This window comes from Geotrypetes seraphini, chromosome 11 (genome assembly GCF_902459505.1).
Source record: "Geotrypetes seraphini chromosome 11, aGeoSer1.1, whole genome shotgun sequence".
NCBI classification, from domain to species: Eukaryota; Metazoa; Chordata; class Amphibia; order Gymnophiona; family Dermophiidae; genus Geotrypetes; species Geotrypetes seraphini.
The window spans coordinates 21,654,401-21,675,177 of record NC_047094.1 but is presented as its reverse complement, the minus strand read 5'-3'; the positions used below and the strand labels follow the sequence as shown (position 1 = coordinate 21,675,177).

Below are 20,777 nucleotides of genomic sequence, written 5' to 3'. Positions count from 1 at the left end.
TTTACTGCTAAGAAATGGAAGGTCATGCATTTGGGCTGCAAAAACCCAAGGGAATGGTACAGTTTAGGGGATAAAGAACATTTTGTGCAAGAAAGAGGAGTGGAACTTAGGTGTGATAGCATGTGATGATCTTAAGGTGGCCAAACAAGTTGAAAAGGTAACGGTGAAAGCCAGAAGGATGCTAGGGCGCATAGAGAGAGGAATGGCCAATAAGAAAAAGGAGGTATTGATGCCCCTGTATAAGACTCTGGTAAGACCTCATTTAGAATATTATGTACAACTAGTCTTTAAGCCCTTTACATTAACAGGTGCTAGAATAGATGTCTGTCTGTCTCCTTTTTTTTTTTCTTTCTCTCTCCTTGGCCACTTTCAGTCTGTCTTTCTGTCTGTCTCTCTCTCTCTCTCTCCTTGGCTGCTGTCTGTCTTTCTTTCTTTCTGTCTGTCTCTGACCCCCTGTCTGGGTCATTCTTTGTCTCTCTCCCTGGCCCCCTGCCTGCCTATATTTCTCTGTTGTGCCATGCCTGCCTGTCTCTCTGTGGCCCCCTTCTGTCTCCCCCCCTCCCCCCAAAGCAGCCCCCTTTCCCTCTCCCCCTCCACTTCCCTGTGCAACAGTAGTAGAATTTTTACCAGCATGGGACACCTCGTAGCACCCACACGACACCCTCCTGCCATTGCTGAGACAAACCACCGCTCAATCCACTGCACGCGCCGCAAGCCGCCCCATGTGCCGCAAATGGAATGCTGCTATGGAGGCACACATCACAGCGGCAGGGATCACGACCTCGTAAGTGCGCATGCGCGCTTAGGGTTTTATTATAGAGGATTCTGGAGACCCACCTTCAAAAAGATATAAAGAGGATGGAATCTGTCCAGAGGAAGGTGATCTTTGAAACATAAGGCATACAGGGACAGACTTTATCTCAATATATACAGTATACTTTGGTGAAAAGGCAAGAGAGGGGAGATATGATAGACATTTAAATACCTATGTGGCATAAATATGCATGAGGCAAGTCCTTCAATTGAAAGAAAACATCAGAGTGAGAGGGCATAGTTTGAAGTTGAGGTGATAGGCTCAGGTGTAATCTAAGGAAATACTTTTTTACAGAAGGGGTGGTAGATGCATAGAATAGCCTCCTGGTAGAGGTGGTGAAGACAGACTGTCTGAATTCAAGAAAGAGTGGGACAGGCACATGGGATCTTTTAGGGAGAGGAGGAGATAGTGGATGTGGCAGATGGGCAGACTGGATGGTCCATTTGGCATTTATCTGCCATTGGTTTTGTATGTTTGTTTATTTAAAATTATTTATAACCCGCCTATCCACAAATCTAAGCGGGGAACAATAATCACATACAAAATCACATTAAAAGATACAAACAAATACAAAACCAAAGAAAAACAGCATTAAATAAAACTGCTCTAACCCAAATTGTCACATGGCTCGCACCAAAAAAGTGCTCAAACACAGTTTTCACCCCTTTTCGTAAATGAATATTATCCTTTTACTTAACTCTGGTATATTTTACAGTAAACATGATGCGCTATGGACCTTTAAGCATACCAGACCCAAAGATTGAATTAAGAACCCTTGATTTTAAATAAATCTTAAGAAGTATCTTCTTTTAATGTAAAAAAAGCTTTTTTGAACGTCTGTGATGAGCAGTTGGTGTACACTGAAGTACTTTGTAGTGAAATAATGGGTCTGTCTTAATTAATGAAGAAAATGGTGAGAATCAGCCAGTTAAAATGCAGCATTCTTAATCTTGTGCTTTGTGCCATTTAGTGATCACTTTGATGAAGTTTTCACAGTCTAGTTAATAATTTATCTATAACCAATTCAAACACCTTCTGCAGGCCTCCATCTCATTTATAATAGAGAGATCTCCACTGCAATAGTTTATCTGATTGGATTTTCCCAATTGTTTAGGCTACCCAGTTCCAATAAGAGGATTTTGAGTCCACTTTGAGAAGAGCTGTTCACTACATTTTATTCTAAAACACTGCTGTCATTCACTTGTAAAGAAGATACCTTTTGTATTCTTAATTTTTAAACTACCATCTCCTCTTTTTTTTTAAATTCTTTATTCAGTTTTAACTCTTGCAACAAGTGTACAAAATCCAGTCAGATAATTTGTACAAATCACTTGACATTCTAACAATTATTGTCAAATGCATATAAAAAAGACCCCTCCTCCACCCATCCCATTCATCAGGAATAAACCCATTAAATCACATAACATACCTCCCCATCCCCACATTAAATATAGTCCTATGTAATAAAAAGGTGTCTAATCATTAGAATATGCAATCAATGGCCCCCAAATCTTTTTGAAACTATTATAATTTCCTTGCTGTATAGCAAGCACTCTCTCCATTTTATAAATATGACAAACTGAATTCCACCAAAAGGTATAATTAAGTTTAGTATAGTCCTTCCAATTTCCAGTAATATGTTGAATGGCAACCCCCATCAGTATTAACAAAAGTTTATTGTTATTTGCTGAAATTTGACTCTTGAATCTCATAGACGTTCCAAATAAAATAGTATCATAGGATAGGGCAACATGATTTCCCGTCTTTAAGGTTAATATTACATGTCTTCTTGAAAGATAAATGTAGCATATTCTTAAGGTTACTTAGGAATTTGTAGTCCAAAAACTGACTGGAAATTATCCAAACAAATTGACATAAAATTTCATATATTAGGATTGTTTTAATATTATTCTTTTGCTTCTTGCATATTTTCTCTTTCACTTCTATAGATCAAGGTCTGACATTTCAGAATTAAATGCATTCTAATTTCAGGTTCTCGGTCAGTTTGCCCTTTCACTCTCTCATTTTGTTTTTCTTTCTTCCTGATTGTAGGCAGTTCCTTGGCTATGTAGAATCCCTGATAAAGGACATATTGGTGCCTAATATGCAATGGCATGCTGGAAGGACAGCAGCTGCTATCCGTACCACGGCTGTATCATGCCTATGGGCCCTGCTTCATTGTCAGATTCTTGCTGCAGTAGAGGTATTCTTCTCCACTCTCAACTCCTTAAAAACCAGCCTTTTGAAACACTGGAAAAAGGAAAGCGGGGGTGCATCCAAAAAACAAATCCTGATCCTAAGTTCTATACATATCTGTGCCTAGAGATGGCTTCTTGGCATCCTGAAAGTTGGGCTTGCAGAATTTTATACATATACACAAAACTAAAATTGGCAAGTTGACTTGGCAGACACAACTGTAAATGTCACTTTCTAGTGCAATAGGTATGTCATGCTTGCGAGCCACACAGAAGGAATCCATTCCAGGTTTTCAACTCCTCCTCCTCCTCCAAAGGGCTCTGCTGCCCCCTTCAGTTTTTTTTCTGCACGTGAGCCGGAAGGTGTTCTGATCTCGTCAGACCATTGGGTGTTGGAGATCATTCAGGGATGGTACAAGTTCAAGTTCACCCATCCCCTAACAGATATAAGAACATAACAATAGCCTTACTGGGTCAGACCAGTGGTCCATCTAGTCCAGTATCCCATCTTCACCGTGGCAAATCCAGGTCACAAGTACCTGGCAAAAACCCAAATACAGTCAAACCTCGATTTACGAGTGCGCCAGTTTGCGAGTGTTTGCAAGACAAGCAAAACATTCGCAAAATCGGCGCCTCAGAAACCGAGTTTGATTCGATTTACGAGCGCCACCCCCTGCGATCCGGCATTCCCCCCCCCCCCCCGCTCGTGTCGTTGTTAACCCCTCCATGATCCTACATTCCCCCCGAGCACCAAAATGAAATCCCTTACCCCGATTGGGCACCAGCACCAACGCATAGGACGTTCCGATGCCCGAAGATCCTCCCTCTTCTGGGCTGGACAGTGCTTTGGAGATCCTCCTTCTTGCCTGTGCTGGGCTGGACTAGGGCCTTGAGCATTTGCGCATGCTCAAGGCCTTCTGGTCTCGCTCTCTCCGAGATTCTGAATCTGAGAATCTCGGAGAGAGCGAGACCAGAAGGCCTTGAGCATGCACAAATGCTCAAGGCCCTAGTCCAGCCCAGCACAGGCAAGAGGGAGGGTTTTCTACGCACCGCCCAGCCCAGAAGAGGGAGGATCTTCGGGCACCGGCATGTTCTATGCTTTGGTGCTGGTGCCGGTGCCCAATCGGGGTAAGGGATTTCGTTTCGGTGCTCGGGGGGATATAGAATCGGGGGGGGGGGAGGATGCCGGTTTGCAGGGAGGGATGCCAGATCGCGTGGGGGGGTATGGAACAGCATCGGTGGCCTCAAGGGGGGGAATGGCGCAGTGCCCGGTAGCCTCGGGGGGGGGGCGGGGGGGGAAGGAGGTGGAACGGATCAAAGCGAATTTCCCTTATTTCCTAACAGCAGGTAAGCAATTTCATGTTTGAGTTCTTTCAGTACACTGGGATATATACCATCCAGTCCAGATGATTTATCACTTTTTAACTTGTTAATTTGGTTTAGTACATCTTCCAGATTCACCAAGATTTTTCAGTTTCTCCATATCTATCACCCTTGAAAACCATTAACAGTTGAGGTAGATCTCTTACTACATCTTATGTAAAGACTGAAGCAAAGAATTCATTCAATCTCTCTACTATGGCCTTATCCTCCCCATTTTTCTCATTTTCTCATAGTTGCCGTTTTGAAAATTAAATATCGTTACAGTAGATTGCTTTAGCAACGTTACTCCAGATATTGGCTCATATTTTTTTTAGTATTTATATTTCTTTATTAGTTTTATAATTTTGACAATCAAAATCAAAACGCAAGAAAAAATATCATGAAATTAGAAATTATCATTAAATCCACATAATTCAAGGAAAATTTTGAATACACAATATAGTTAGTTCACAATCAAATGGAGACGGTGCTGAAATTTAACAAACAAAACATAATCAGGAAAACCAAAAGGAGGCTCGACTGCCATAGAACATTTCCTTATGTAAACGGATTAGAGAATCAGAATTAACTATTACTTACTATCCTGAGAAGCAATAAATTTAGATAGCTGCTGTGGTTCATAAAAAAAACATATCTGTTCTCTTTATATATCATTACACATTTACAGGGCTACCTCAGAACAAAGGTCGCCCCCCCCAATTGAACCACCCTTGGTCTCAGTATAAGAAACTGTTTCCTTCTCTGTGTCGGATGTGAAACATCTGGGCACATTCTTATAATATTAGACAAAAATGGAACATCTTTATATTTGAAGAACATTTTTAACATCCATTCCCTATCTGAATCAATAGCAAACTGTACTAATAGTGTAGCTGGTACCTGAGTCTCAGTTTCCGACCTCTCTAGGAAAGTGGTTAAATCCAAACTATCTGCAGATAAGTTCTACTGATTGGGATTTTGAGACCTAGGTCTCACCGGCAAGTAATATTTTAGAGAGAGGTGGATATGAGGAGTTGGGTACTTTCAAAACTTCACTTAAATATATCTGTTGCTGATATGGAAAATAATTTTGGAAAGTTAATAATCCGCAAATTGCTTCTCCTAATGGAGTTTTCCAGCATTTCTTGCTTGAAATGTAAACTTGCACTATCTTTGACCCAAGTTAGTGCTTGTGTTTCCAGTGATTTTGTTCTGGTGTCAGTCATCTGATTTATTTTCCAAAACCGAAACTCTATTCTTCAAACCCAAATTTTCTGATAGTACCGTAGTACAACTTTGAGAAAGTTGCTGTATCTGGTTTCCCAGGGAAATCTGGAGATTAGAAATAGCCTCCCAAATTGTTTCCATATTGAAGACTTTAGGTTTAAGTAAGGGCAGAAACTCAGTTCTGATTCCACCTGATAAAGCCAAAGTACTTGCATTTGCTGCAGATATATCAGGAACAACGTTTATCTGATCCTCCTCTCCTTGCGGCTGCTTAGATGTAGCTGCACACTCCCCTTGCTTCCGTACGGCTCTGGGAACTTTGCCCTGCCGGGCAAGCAAGAAGGCGTCCTGGTTATTACTCGGTGTCAGCTGCTCCTCTCCTACTGCTCAAACTTCCGCTTTCGTCGCCTCAGAGACAAGCTGATACCTTCAAAGGAAGGGAGATGCGCTTCAGCTAGCACTTCCCCCTCCAGCTGAGGCATTATCTTCTGGGTACTGCTGCGTCCTTTAGGCCTTGCTACACAAATTCGTCCATCGGGCATGCAGATTTGAGCCGCCATCTTGTCAAGCGCCGCCTCCCTTGATCTTAAAACTTTGTTTATCTATTGGCTCAAATTTGATCACATGATCACTGTTACCTGGTGGACCCAACACAGTTAACTTTTGTACTGTGCCCTGCATTCAATTAAGGGCCAAATCTCCAGTCCTCCGGTACCACTCTCGACTCTAGAGACTCGTTGAAATGGTCAGTCAGCGAAGCTACCATAACTTCCCTAAGTTCCTTCAGCACCCTTGGATGTATACCATCTGGCCCCATCACTTTGTCTACCTTTATTTTAGTTAGCTCCTCACGAACAACCCTCTGAAAATCGATCAGGGTCTATTACTCCTCCATCTCTATTCTGTGATCCGATTCCCGGCGCTTCAGTCGTGAACACAGAACAGAAATATTTGTTAAGCAAGTTGGCCTTTACTTTATCAGCTTATACATATTCCTCCCCTTCACCTTTGAGTCTCTCAATGACACTTTTACACTTATTTCTATCACTAATATATCTAAAAAATGTCTTGTCTCCCCGTTTTACCATATCAGCTACTTTTTCTTCCATTTGCATCTTTGTTTTCCTGGCTACACGACCAGCCTCTCTTAAGTTTTCCAGATATTTTTGCCTGTCTTCCTCTTTCTGCAATCTTTTGTAGTTTATGAAAGCTAACCTCTTATGCCGTACCTTCTCAGCTACTACTTTTGAGAACCAAAGTAGCCTTCTTTTCCTCTTACTTTTACTTACTTGCCTCACAAAAAGGTTTTTCGCCCTTACAATCACTCCTTTCAGTTTTGCCCACCGCATTTCCACTCCTTCCAGATGTTCCCATCGAGACTCTAATTCCTTGACGTAAACCCCCCCCCATCCAAACAAAGTTAGTTTTTTAAAGTTTAGAACCTTTGCTTTTGAATAAGCCCTCTATACCCATCTTAATATTAAACTGTACCATGCAGTGATCACTGGATGCCAGATGATCACCCACTGTAAAATCAGAAACACTTTCCCCATTTGTAAGCACTAAAGTCCAGTATGACCCCCATCCCATGTGGGTTAGATTACTAACTGCTGGAACAGCTCTCCTTGTAGAGAAACAAGAATCTTCTAGAAGACCCCACAATAGGGATACCCCAATCAACATCCGGCATGCTAAAATCACCTATTAGCAAAACTTCCCCTTTTTTAGATACATTCTGAATGTCTACTATTAAATCTCTATATACTTTTTCTGTTTGTGAAGGAGGCCTGTATATTGCACCAATGTAAATATATTCACCATTCCTTCTTTCCAAATTGATCCACAGTGCCTCTTCCTTGCCCTGCAGATCCTACAATTATGTAGCTTTAAAAATTGTGTGGATTAAAAACTGGTTGGTGGCTAGGAAACAGAGAGTGGAGGGTAAATGGACAATACTCAGACAGGAAAAGCATCACGAGTGAAGTTTTGCAGGGTTCGGTGCTCGGGACCATGCTCTTCAACATATTTATAAACAACCTAGAAAATGGTACGACAAGTGAGGTGATTTAATTTGTGGACGATACAAAGTTGTTCAGAGTAGTGAGGACACTGAAGGATTACGAAGACCTACAATGAGACATAAACACGCTCGAGGAATGGGCCGCGAAATGGCAAATGAGGTTCGATGTGGATAAGTGTAAGGTGATGCATGTCAGTAACAAAAATCATATGCACGAATACAGGATGTCTGGTGCTGTACTCGGAGAGAGCCCCCAGGAAAGAGACTTGGGAGTACTTGTACACAAGTCTATGAAGCCGTCCGCGCAATGTGCGGCAGCGGCAAAAAGGGCAAACAGAATGCTAGGTATAATTAAGAAGGGGATCACAAACAGATCGGAGAAGGTTATCATGCTGCTGTACCGGGCCATGGTGCGCCCCCACCTGGAATACTGCATCCAACACTGGACACCGTACATGAAAAAGGACATAGTACTACTCGAAAGGGTCCAGAGAAGAGCGACTAAAATGGTTATGGGACTGGAGGAGTTGCCGTACAATGAGAGGCTAGAGAAACTGGGCCTCTTCTCCCTTGAAAAGAGGAGACAGAGGGGACATAATCAAAACATTCATGATATTGAAGGAAATAGACTTAGTAGAGAAAGCGAGATTGTTCACTCTCTCCGAGGTGGAGAGAATGAGAGGGCACTCTCTAAAGTTAAAAGGGGATAGATTCCATACAAACGTAAGGAAGTTCTTCTTCACCCAGAGAGTGGTAGAAATCTGGAACGCTCTTCCGGAGTCTGTTATAGGGGAAAACACCCTCCAGGGATTCAAGAAAAGGTTTGAGAAGTTCCTGCTGAACCAGAACGTACACAGGTAAGGCTAGACTCAAATAGAGCACTGGTCTTTGACTTAGGGCCACCGCGTGAGCGGACTGCTGGGCACGATGGACTATTAGTCTGACCCAGCAGCGGCAATTCTTATGTTCTTATCTTTAACATATAACACTAATCCTCCTCCTTTTTCTTCCTACCCTGTCTTTCCTGAACAGATTATAGCCCGGTATAACTACATCCCAGTCATGGAGAAAGCTTCCCGTTTCCCAGATTACTTATTTCCTAACATATCTAAATCCCTTATACCTACACCATCACCTCATCCATGCATTGACACTTCAGAGCTCTGCCTGCCTCTTGGGTCCTGAGTGTGGAACTGGGAGCATGTCTGAAAATGATACCCTAAAGGATCTGGATTTCAGCTTTCTACCTGAGAGCCTAAATTTGGCTTCCAGAACCTCCAATTACCTTTTTCTAAGTGACACATGAGGTCCACTACCTTTGTACAAGCCAGGCAAGTGACCAGGCGATCCTTACACCCACCAGCCACCCAGCTATCTGCATGCCTAATGGTCGAATCACCAAGTACAACAGCTGTCCTAACCCTTCCCTCCTGAGCAAAAGCCCCTGGAGAGACATTCTCAGTGTGAGAGAATATTGCATCCCCTGGTGGACAGGTCCTGACTTTAGGATTATTTCTTACTTCACTAGGGTAATGCTCTCCTTTTAGTAGACCTTCCCTCCTCCAAGGCAGCACAGGGGTTGCCAGACTGGAGATCTGCCAATATCCCTATAGATCTCCTCTATCTACTTCTCTGTCTCCCTTAACTCCTCCAAGTCTGCTACTCTAGCTTCAAGGGAACGGACTTGTTCTCTGAGAACTAGGAGCTCTTTGTAGCGAGCACACACATATAACTTCTTGCCAACAGCGAGATAATTTAGACATGTGACACTTGGTGCAAAATACTGGATAGCACCCCTCTTGCTGCTGGTCTACTGACTGCAACTTATTGAGCTCATTGATTAAACTCTATTAAGATACTAGGAATATAGTAGACTAGTATAGAAAGCCTTGGGATTTTATTGTATGCTTTATTTAGTGTTTGATTCTTACTCTTTCCAAAAATAATTGGATTAAGGGGAGCATACAATGAAGCTACTAAGTAGTAAATTTTTTTTCCCAATTCTTTATTTTCAAAACTTACAGTAAGTGTAACAATAAATACCACATTTTATACATCAATAACACACTTAATATTCCATTCATATCCATTTCAGAATTAATCCCCCTCCCTCCTAAATAATCACAATGCAATCACATAACATTTCTATAATGAACCCCAATATATCTAAATTCATTAATCTAACAGACCCCCATCCTCCCCCCTCCCGTAGTAAATTTAAAATAAATTGGATAAAATATTTTTTCACTCAACATTTAATTCTATAGAATTCATTGTCAGAGAATGTGGTGAAAGTAGTTAGCTTATCAGGGTTTAAAAAATGTTTGGATAAGTTCCTAAAAGAAAAGTGCATAAGCCATTATTAAGATGGACTTGGGAAAATCCACTTGCTTATTTTTAGGATAAGCAGCATAAAATGTTTTACTTATTGGATCTTGCCAGGTACTTGACCTGGAGTGGCCTCTGTTGGAAACAGGATTCTGGACTTGAAGGACCTTTGGTCTTTCCTAGTATGGCAACGCTTATGTTATGCATTATTTACTGCAGGGCCCATGTTATGTAATGAAACCTATTTGCTGCAGTAGTGCAGTTTATTAAAGGGGACAGGTTCAGAACCAATGCTAGGAAATTCTTTTTCACTCAAAGGGTGGTGGACATCTGGAATGCGCTTCCGGAGGATGTGATAGGACAGAGTACATTACGGGGTTTCAAGGAGGGATTGGATAAATTCCTGAAGGACTCGGGGATTGAGGGATACAGATAGGGATAGAGATAGGACTAAGAAGGTTAATAGATAGAAGGGAAAAGGGGAATGAAGGGTTTCAGACAAAAATCACTTTACAGGTCATGGACCTGATGGGCCACCGCGGGAGCGGGCTGCTGGGCGCGATGGACCTCTGGTCTGACCCAGTGGAGGCAACTTCACTGTCATGCGGACATGACATGAAGTATGAGCTAAATCCAAAGAAATAAATCAAAACAGGAAAAATTGGATGCCATAAGACTACAAAGATTATTGAATGTTAGTTGAGTTGTAGATTTGTTCCCCCCCTTTTATATTTATATATGAGCGATGTAATACTTAAGAGTAGTGATACAAATTAAATGACCCTGATGAGCTGCAGATTACCAGACTAGCTGGACCTCTTCTTTCTACTCATGCCTTGATGGTTACCTTCAGCTTTTGCAGGTCCTAGAAATTTTGATGCCACAGGTGATTATTGCACTGGATGAAGATTCAAAGATATCTCGGTTAATGGCTTGTCGTATTATCAATGTCATCTTGCAAATCTGTGGGAACCAGTTTGATCCAGATAAACTCAATAAAATTTATCCAGGTATGGTCTATTTATCTTTAGACAGCTTGCATGGATGTTATGGCTAGTCATTCTACATGTATAGGACATCATTTGATTAATTATACCATATACATTTGGACTTTTAATCCAAATGGAACCTTTTGGAGTAATTCCCTAAAACCTTTGTTTTACAACTGGGAGAGCTGCAACTGCTTCCCTAGATTTAGCTTCAGGCAAAACAGGACCGCAGTTGGGAGAATTAATAATCGGGGGTGAAGATGGAGCAGTATGTTTGGCATTGAGCTAAGTTTTTGGATTCCATGACTGTTATACAAGATTTGGGAGAGTTCCTATACATTGAAATTGCCATCAGCATAATATAATCTTTAGCTCAATTTTATAGATTTGATGGATTTCTATTTGCGTTGGACAGATTTCGGCAGGACATCATTGAGATAAGCATTCATCCGTATTTATTTGCTTGTTAGCATGTTTAAAGTTTACATTTAAGAAAGGAGGTTTTGTGTGGCCAGTGATAGAAGGGTGTAGGGGAGCCAGTATGTGAGTACAGCTCTCTCCTTCACAGCTTCGGTGTAGCATTGCTCTCGCAGCTTCTGAGGCCTTTTTCCTCCTTTCAGAAAAAATGTTATATTGAGGTGGGGAACAATAAGGCATCATACTCAGCATAAGAATAACTGTTTAGTTTATAATTTTGTAGATTTCTATTCACTCTAATTCCTCCATTTGTTTTTTTGGATTCTGTAAGCATGCTGCCACTTTGTGCAACTTACAGAACATATTAGGGACACACTTTACATTACATTGTGCTTGTTAACTGTGTAACCACAAGTTCAACGCAGTTTACAAAGACTATTAATGAACGATAAGCATAGTACAAATGAATTAATTAAATACTTGGAAAATAGATAAGTATTCAGCAGTGTTCTAAAATGTTTATAAGAATAAGCTGTGAGCAATAACGCTCAAAATTCTTTGTCGTGAGAGGCTGCTTGGTATGCTAGTGTATGATCAAGACATTTTTTTTTACTTCTACAGCCTTGGACAGAAGGAAAATTAAACAAAGGATGAGTTTTTCTGCTATGTTTATATGAAGCTAAGGAAAATCTATTGACCAAATAAGGAGGAGCTGATCCATACAGTACTTTGTAGCAAAAACAACCCAGCTTAAACAGCACCCGAGTTTCCATAGGAAGCCAATGTAATTCACAGTAAAAGGATGTGACATGGTCATATTTCTTCAGGCCGTAGATCAGCCTGACCGCTGTGTTCTGTATTAGTATCAGTCTCCCTAATTCTTTCTTAGTGATTGTCAAATAGACAGTGTTGCAGTAATCAAGAAGACTCAGCAATAGTGATTGTACTAATAATCAAAAAGCAGCAAATTCAAAATAGGATTTAATTGTTCATAACCTCCATAAGGTGAAATAACTTTTACATACTATTGCATCTATCTGAGTCTTCATGGTGAGATGCTGATCTAAAACAACTCCTAATATTTTGATTGTTGAATGAATTGTATATGTAGTTGAATTTATACTAATGAAGGATTCAGGAAGAGTTCTACTAATACGCCATGAAAAATTTAATTTTGTCAGGATTGAGTTTAAGTTTAAATTGCTGCATCCAAATAGACATATGCTTCATTATAGTTTCAATTTTAGTGGTGATCTGAGATAGGGTATTATAATAGTGATGTCGTCGGCATAGCTGAACATTACAATAGCCAAACTACTCAAATACGATCCTAACGATGAAAGGTAAACATTAAACAATGTAGGTGAAAGAGGAGATCCCTGAGGGACACCACATGGGTTTCTCCAAATCGAGGAGAGCTGAGTCTTAAACCTGACTTGGTAAAGTCTAGTTTCTAAGAATCCTTTAAACCATGAATATACATTTCCTTGGATACCTAATGCATCCAAGCAAATCAACAGATTAGTGGTCTACAAGATTGAAGGCACTACTGAGATCAAATTGAAGCACCAGTGCATTACTTCGTAATCACTCCCCAAATCTGTTCTTGTAAACTGTTAACCCCAATCACTAACTTCCAACCCTGTGCAAACCACAAGGTACTTCACGACCCTACAGTACATAAACTGTTGTTATTATCATTAATGCTGTTACTATCAGATGTACACTGCAATATTCTGTTAAGTCGCCGTCTGTACAATTTCTCTTTACTGTAAACCGCCTAGAAGTCGCAAGATTGTTGGCGGTATATAAGAATAAAGTTATATAAGTTATTATATTATATTATATATTATATACTACCCTTGCTTAGTAAACTTTTTAGATAGTCCAATAATGCAGCTATTACCATTTCAGTACTATAATGGGATCTAAATCATGATTGTGAGGTATGAAGTAATGAGTGTTGCTCTAGATGTTTAATCAATTGAATGTGGACCAAACCTTCCATGATTTTTATGAAGAAGGGGATCGATGCTATTGATCTATAGTTAGATGGCATTGATATAGATTCTTTAGTATTTTTAATTATTGGAGTAGTGATTATGTTTCCATCCTCTGGGAATTTACCAACATTTAAAGAATCAATGATCCATTCAAATAATTTCAATTTAAATTCTAATGGTGCAACAGTCATCAAATCAGGAGGGCAAGAGTCGAGCCAACAGTAGGATGTTGCATATTTTTGGAATAATTTGATAGTCTTGCCAGTCCGGTTTATCAAATGTGGACCAACATAAGTTTGCATGAACCCCTTTTTTAAAATTAGAATGAAGTTCCATTCTTTGTAAAAAGGGTGAGCAGGAAGATCTTGCCACTTTTGAGCACCCAGCCACATTGGGTTTATGGCTGGTGTAACTTCAGATACCTAAACGTATAGCACATCCATACCAGGTATTCTATAACAGAATCTAAGCACACAGGTCCCAAAATCACTTAAGTACCTTTTATCAATGATGTCCAAGGAATAGGCCCTACTCCTGACATAAGGATCCACATTCTTCTGAACACTTCTGTATGGACCATCCTTGCACTCCTTTCAAAAGCAGAACTGGAGAGAGAGACCCTCTAAGAGGAAAGGAAGAGGCTGTCCGCTTCACCAGCTGTGGAGCATGTGAGAGCACAGCTCACTCAATTGCCTCCCATTGCTTCTTGTGCTCCCTTCCAAGTCAAGACTGCATCACTAGCATATAATTCTACCACACTATAAAAATGAATAGAAGCTCAATGGTTTCCAGATATCATTAAATGAACAAATAATCCCCCCCAAATTTTTTGGACAAACAGCTGAATTAGACTCTGTATTACTTGAAAGTGCTGTCTCAGTACATTAAAATACTCTTAAGGCTATCTAGGGAGAAAAAGACTTCAAGTACTCAAAGAGGCAGGACTTTAGAAAATTCTTGTCCAAACCTCTGCCAATTGAATTATCAATTCATAAAAAAAACTCCCTAGGTCTGTGTATAATAGTCACTGCTGCTGTTTGATGCATATATATTCAGACTATGGATAGATAGATGATATAGTGGCTATACTTGTAACTGGAATCTCATCTATATTATCACATCAATTTACAACTTCCAGTGTCCATATACTTTTAACATAATCCTTAATCTTAGATAAAGGTTATACCCGATCCTCAGAGGGTTAATGTACCCAATGGTTCAAGTGGCCAAGCTCACTGAACCCAATCTTCATAGGATCGAACGTGCTTTTTTTATATATATACTTTTTTTTGTTGTTCTGATTTTCTTATTTTAGAACCATACTTATATGAAATACTTATGTGGAATTTATTACTTAGCTTTCACAATTTTTCTAGGGGAGCGCCTCCACCAACATGTCCATGTTTCATGCGCTTTCCTCAGGGTCGAGGCTCCCTAATAAATCTATAGAGCACACAAATGTAAAGTATTACCCAAAAAGTGCTCAATATCAAGGAACAAAAATGGATTTATATACTAAAGACTGGATGTCTGATTTAGTTAACATTTTGCCCTTAATACAGTTGTCATATTAGTCACTTCCGGTTAATTGAATGACGATTCTACCCAGGAGACTGTATCTGAAGGGTTTAAATACCGGAACTGACGAAAGACGCTCCCGAACAACATGACAAACTATCGAGTGGAGCGGTTTCTATTAAGCAAGATAGTAAGTTGACAAAAGATATTAATGTAAGATCATATCATATTATAGTCTTGATTAGCCATATAGATATATTTAAGAAAAGTTTTAAATTATAACAAGAAATAAGATATTCTTTTTTGGGTAATACTTTATATTTGTGTGCTGTACAGATTTATTAGGGAGCCTCAACTCTGAGGAAAGCGCATGAAACATGGACATGTTGGTGGAGGCGCTCCCCTAGAAAAATTGTGAAAGCTAAGTAATAAATTCCACATAAGTATTTCATATAAGTATGGTTCTAAAATAAGAAAATCAGAACAACAAAAAAAAGTATATATATAAAAAAAGCACGTTCGATCCCATGAAGATTGAGTTCAGTGAGTTTGGTCACCTGAACCATTGGGTACATTAACCCTCTGAGGATCGGGTATAACCTTTATCTAAGATTAAGGATTACCGGTATGTTAAAAATATATATGGACACTGGAAGTTGTAAATTGATGTGATATATATTCAGTCTAGCATTATACTGAATAGCTTAGCTTTAAGCAAAGCAGTGTTGATCTACTGTGCAATGTGACAAATCTGAGCTTCCCCGTTTCACTATAGTGTAGCTTCTTCAGGAGCAGATCACCATGCTGTTAATCCCGGACTATGTTCAGCCAGGAAAAACGGGTTCTACAAAGAAAAATTCAGTGTTAAGGGACATGGCAAACTACCCAAGTTTTAAAAAACTTTCAGATGAATGGAAACTTAAACAACATTAATACTTCTCTCCATCATCGAAGGAACCGTTTTTCCTGGCTGAGTATGGCCTGGGATTAACAGTGGTGGGAGTTTCTGGGAGGACATGAAAGTGTGGCATTTCTCTGTATTCTGTCTGATTTCCAAATTATTTCCTATTATAATGCTTTTAAAAATTTTGAGATTTTAAAATTTAGGAAAAATGGGTCTTTCCATTCTTTCTAGTAGAATGTTTCCTTTTGTAATTCTCTGTTTTTATAGTTTAAATATTATACCTAATATGCAGGACTGCTACTTGAAATATGGATATTTCTGGTGCATTGTGTCTAGTAGTCCTGACGTTAGGAGTCCTGATTTTCCCATATTCGTGAGCTGTATTACAGAAGGTTGAAATTTACATTCTTCAGTTTCGCCTCATTCAGTTTTTCTTTCTGCAAACCGAGTTGAGAAAGATTGGTTCTGATCTGCTCTGATAAGAACTCAATAAATAATGAAAAATTATCTGAATTTGAAGCTTTTTGGTACTGAAGTCCCGGTGACCCTAGGACAGCTCTTCCTGGGAGAAGATGCAGGCTCTGTGACAAAGGTCTACAGCTGACAAGGCAGCCCTCAGTGCTCCTGTCTGGCTGGCTTGTGGAACTTGAGGTCCGTTCCTCTCGGAGCTAGCTTTAATCCTGATTTATCAGGTGCTTGAGCGTAAGCTGTTTGGCCCTGGGGTCAGTCCAGTAGGGCTTAACAGGTGCCAGCTGCCTGGATTCTCCCACTTGTGTGTGGATCCATGGGGATTGAAGCCTCGGTCTGGCTTTAGTCTGACTGACAGCCCAAAGATCCCAACACATGGACTTGATCTGTCTGAGGCAGTGTCTTCTCCATTTCCAGTTTCTGTGAGAGCTGAAGCAGGCTAGCACTAGCACAAGATACAGTGAGTACTGCCTATTATGGTCTATAGCAGTGTATCGCAAACTGTGTGCCGCAGCATACTAGTGTGCTTCCTGAGATTTGAAGTGTGCCGCGGCATACAGGGCAGGAAGAGAGACGCCAGCGTCAGCTAACTTGGAACTTCCTGCCTTCTGCTGCCGATACGAAAGCAGGAGTATCGGTAGCAAAAGGCAGGCAGTTGCTTGTTAGCTGATTCCAGCACCTCTCTTCCTGCCCCTGTATGCCACATCACATTTAAAATTAGAGAAGAGGAGGCAAGCAGGAGTCCCGGCAGCTTCTCTCCCTACTTCTGGACCAGCAGCGGCAGCTCAGTGTGATTTTAACTTAGTCACACAGCTGCTGCTAGCATTAGTTTAGACTCTGTTTCTTCAGGCAGCCGTGGGGTCTTTGCTAGGCCGGCCCACTTCGATGATGCGAGGCGGGCTGGCCCAGCAAAAGCTCCGAGGCTGCCTGATGAAACCGAGTCTAACTAATGCTAGTGGCAGCTGTGTGACTAAGTTAAAAATCACACAGTGAGCTGCCACTAGCCTAGAGAGAGGAGAGGTATGCTGGGAAGGGATAAGGGGTACTGAACATGGGGAGCAGGGAAGGGAGACATGGTACTACTGGACAGGGGGGAGGAGGGAAGGGAGATGGGGTACTGCTGGATGGGGGGGGAGGTAAAAGGAAGAGAGAAGAGGTGCTGCTGGACCTGGCAGAAATGGAGAGAAAGGAAAGGTGCTACACACTGGAGGGGAGGGTGAGATGGTGCATGGGGAGAGAGCTTGTTGGGTTGGGGGTGGGAAGGAGGGATGCCACTTGAGGGAAGAGACAAGGACAGAGAGAGAAAGCGTACAGGAGGCAGAAAATGTTGGACTCATGGAGAGGACAAGCTGGATGGGGAGGACAGAAAGGAGGGAAGGATAAATGTTATACTGGGGAAGGGGGAGAGGGAAGAGAGTGAAAAGTTGGATTCATGGAGGGAGAGAGAGATGTTGTTTGGTTCAGGGAAGGAGGACCAGAGGAGAAGCATGTAGGAGGAAGAGAGAAAAAATGTTGGACTGGTGGAAAGGAAGTAGAAATGTTGGACTGGGAGGGGGGCAGAAAGGAAGAAGGGAAGGGAGATGGACTGCAGGGGGCAGAAAGGAAGGGAACGAGAAATGTTACACTGGGGGGGGGGGAGAGATATGACTAAAGGAAGGGAGAGATATCAGACCAGGGGATGGAAGGGAAGGAGGGGAGTCTGGTAGTGCTATAGAAATAATAATAGTAGTAGTAGTATTAGAGAGAGATTCCAGATTATGGAGAGGAGAGAGATAGCAGACTAGGAAGGGAGGAAAGGAAGGAGAGAGATGGACCGCTGGGGGGGAAGGAGGGAAGGAGAGAGATGTCAGACCATGGAAATAGGGAAGGAAGGAGAAAGAGATAGGAAGGGAAGGTAAGACATGGAAAAGTAAATTTTGAGAAGAAAGCAGAAAAATTGAATGTTAAGTTAATGCCAAAGATGGATGCAAGGCAGAAAGTGAAAACGGAGAGGAAAACAGTCAATGGATAAGAATGCATTCAAAACATAGTTAAAAGCACAGAAAAATAGTCACTAGACAACAAAGATAGGGAAAATTATTTTATTTTCAATATAGTGATTGAAATGTGTCAATTTTGAGACTTTATATCTGCTGTGTATATTGTGTGTGTATGAAAAATGAATGGAAAAAATTGCATTACAATTAGTAAAGGGGCTTGGATCTGGGGAAGAGCTTGGGTGGAACTAGGGTGGAGTTTGGGAGGTCTGTGGTTGGGGGCACTCGGTTGTTATTTGTTAGACTTCCTTGCTTGCATGCCCTACTGGCATTTCAGGGCCTGTCTGGAGGGCCTCTGTGCATGCGTGGCTGTCAATGTGATGGTCACGCATGCGTGTGATGTCAGCATAGCGACTTCCGCGCACTTCTAGGTGCCTCAAGCTGTGGCCACTACCTTTAGTGCACCCCAACTTGAGAAAGTTTGAGATACTTCTCTATAGAGAAATGGGGGGATGGGGAAGAGGTCTAAATTTGTAGATTTGCTGCATTTCTGGTGCTGTATTTAGGGTCCCCCACCTCCAAAATCCCCTTCCCAGACTTTATTGTCACTTTTGTGGATTTTCCTAGGCTGTTTTTGGCGTGATCACACTGCTGCGGTGGCCATCTTGGATTTCACGATTATGCTTAAAAACCTCCATCTGCTTCAAAACTCCTTGTTTTGGCTTAAAATCACTAAAGATGGACTCCTCTGGTAGAGATAACCTTATATTATTCCAGAATTGCGCTTGCTGGCTGTACAGCAGACATGCGTCACTTGCCATGGGGCACGTGAAGGAGGTGTAGGAGCCTCAGGCTTTGCCTCTTCTGGTGTCACTAAAGTTGGGGCATTGTAGAGGGCTTCTTGGTCCAGGAAAAGAACCCCTCCAAAGCCTTTGAATGGAGATTGGGTGAAACACAGGTGCAAGGAACCTGAAGAGCCTAGGAGAAGGCAAAGCAGGACCCTGAAGAGTGTTTTGGGGTCCCCTAGTCTGGGTTTTGTCAGTTTGCTGTGAAAAGCCTATTTAAATTGTCAAGGGGCTCCTAAATCGGCCAAAAGAGCAATGATGAATGTGCAAGGGGACTTGGCTTCTCCCAGTGCATGCTCTTCATTGGAGAATCCTGAGCAGATACTGACTCGGGGGACTGGAAGTTGGATTCTATGCCTTTACTGCCCTGGAGTGAATCGTCCCTCCTGGGGGGTTTAGGGTCTCAGTTGGAGGCTGGAGTTCAGGAGCTTGTAGTCCCCCCAGGGGGAAGGCCCGACAGTCTGCCACCTCTTTAAAGCATCTGCGTTGATGGAGCTTATACCAGAGTCGCTACATAAGAACATAATTGCCGCTGCAGGGTCAGGATACTAGGCTTGATGGCAGTTCTTATGGTCTATGATACCTTGAGGTACCTAATGATTTTTGTCTTTCAGATCATTTGTTTGTCTTAATGCTGCTAGGCTGGGCAAACTGGCAACCATTTCTAGATGGATTTGTATGGCTATTTCTTTGGCGTACATTGGCCATGGGAAACAGCCACCAATTTCCTTGAGAGCACACTCCAGTAGCAGTATGGCGTCTTCCTGGGCAGAGGCATTGGCAATTCCTCCTGAAGAAATTTGTAGAGCAACTACATGGTCCACTCTTTGTACATTTACACAGGGTGGATGTAGCAACACAAGAGGATACCACCATTAGGACCTACCCTTCACTCAGGAATTTGTATAGGTATGTCGCCTGTTATCAGGAGTCATAGACATATTGCACCAGAACAGAAGATTAGGTCCTTTCCTTGATAATCTTCATTCTGGTAGATGTGTCTAGGAGTCTTAACGCACTCTGTCAGTTAGCGTTCACCTGCTTATTGCCTCAGACAGATTGTTTGTCCACAGTTGGAGATCTACTGCTAGTCTGATATGAAGAGTAAACTAGCAAACATAAAAAGTGGGTCTCTCAGAGCTCCATGAGTGTTGGTGCTGGTTGCATTTTGACAGGTGAATTGTTCGTTATACCTGGGTTTACATTATAGGTTGATTAACTTAGGTCAATTTTGTCTTACAGAGCAGAACAGAAATGTATTATTGGGGATGTTCCTTGTACCCCTCATTCCTATTTATTATGTTGTAGTGATGATCAATTGCTTTGGTACAAACTGAAGGGGGCTCTACGGTCGCTGGAGAAAGAGGTAGGGCCAAAAAATTAAATTTCAGCCTTCTTCAATACAACTCACAAGTATGGGAAGATCACCTTTCGTCAGGACTCCTAGACACATCTACCAGAAAGAAGATTATCAAAGTAAGAACCTAATTTTCCATTTTCTTTTTTTCAGAGCTCCTGAAACGTCTTGATGATGCATCTGAAGAAGTGCGAATTGCAACTGCCAGAACTTTAATTTCCTGGTTTAGGTGCATCACAGATGATTATGATTATATGACATATAAATGTCACATAGAATTTTTATATCAAGGGTTATTGATTCATCTGGATGATGCTGACAGTGGCATCCAGATCGCTGTATTAGGTAGGTCAG

General features: G+C 41.4%; 1 protein-coding gene across 1 annotated transcript in view; it reads left to right on the top strand.

Moving 5' to 3' along the window:
* Nucleotides 1–20,777, top strand: part of DNAAF5 (dynein axonemal assembly factor 5) — a 101,951-nt gene that overhangs the window by 72,192 nt on the left and 8,982 nt on the right. Inside the window, exons 10-12 of the mRNA XM_033963761.1 lie at nt 2,867–3,017; nt 10,800–10,956; nt 20,577–20,768. Coding sequence (XP_033819652.1) covers nt 2,867–3,017; nt 10,800–10,956; nt 20,577–20,768 — 500 coding nt within the window. The remainder of the gene's footprint in view (nt 1–2,866; nt 3,018–10,799; nt 10,957–20,576; nt 20,769–20,777) is intronic.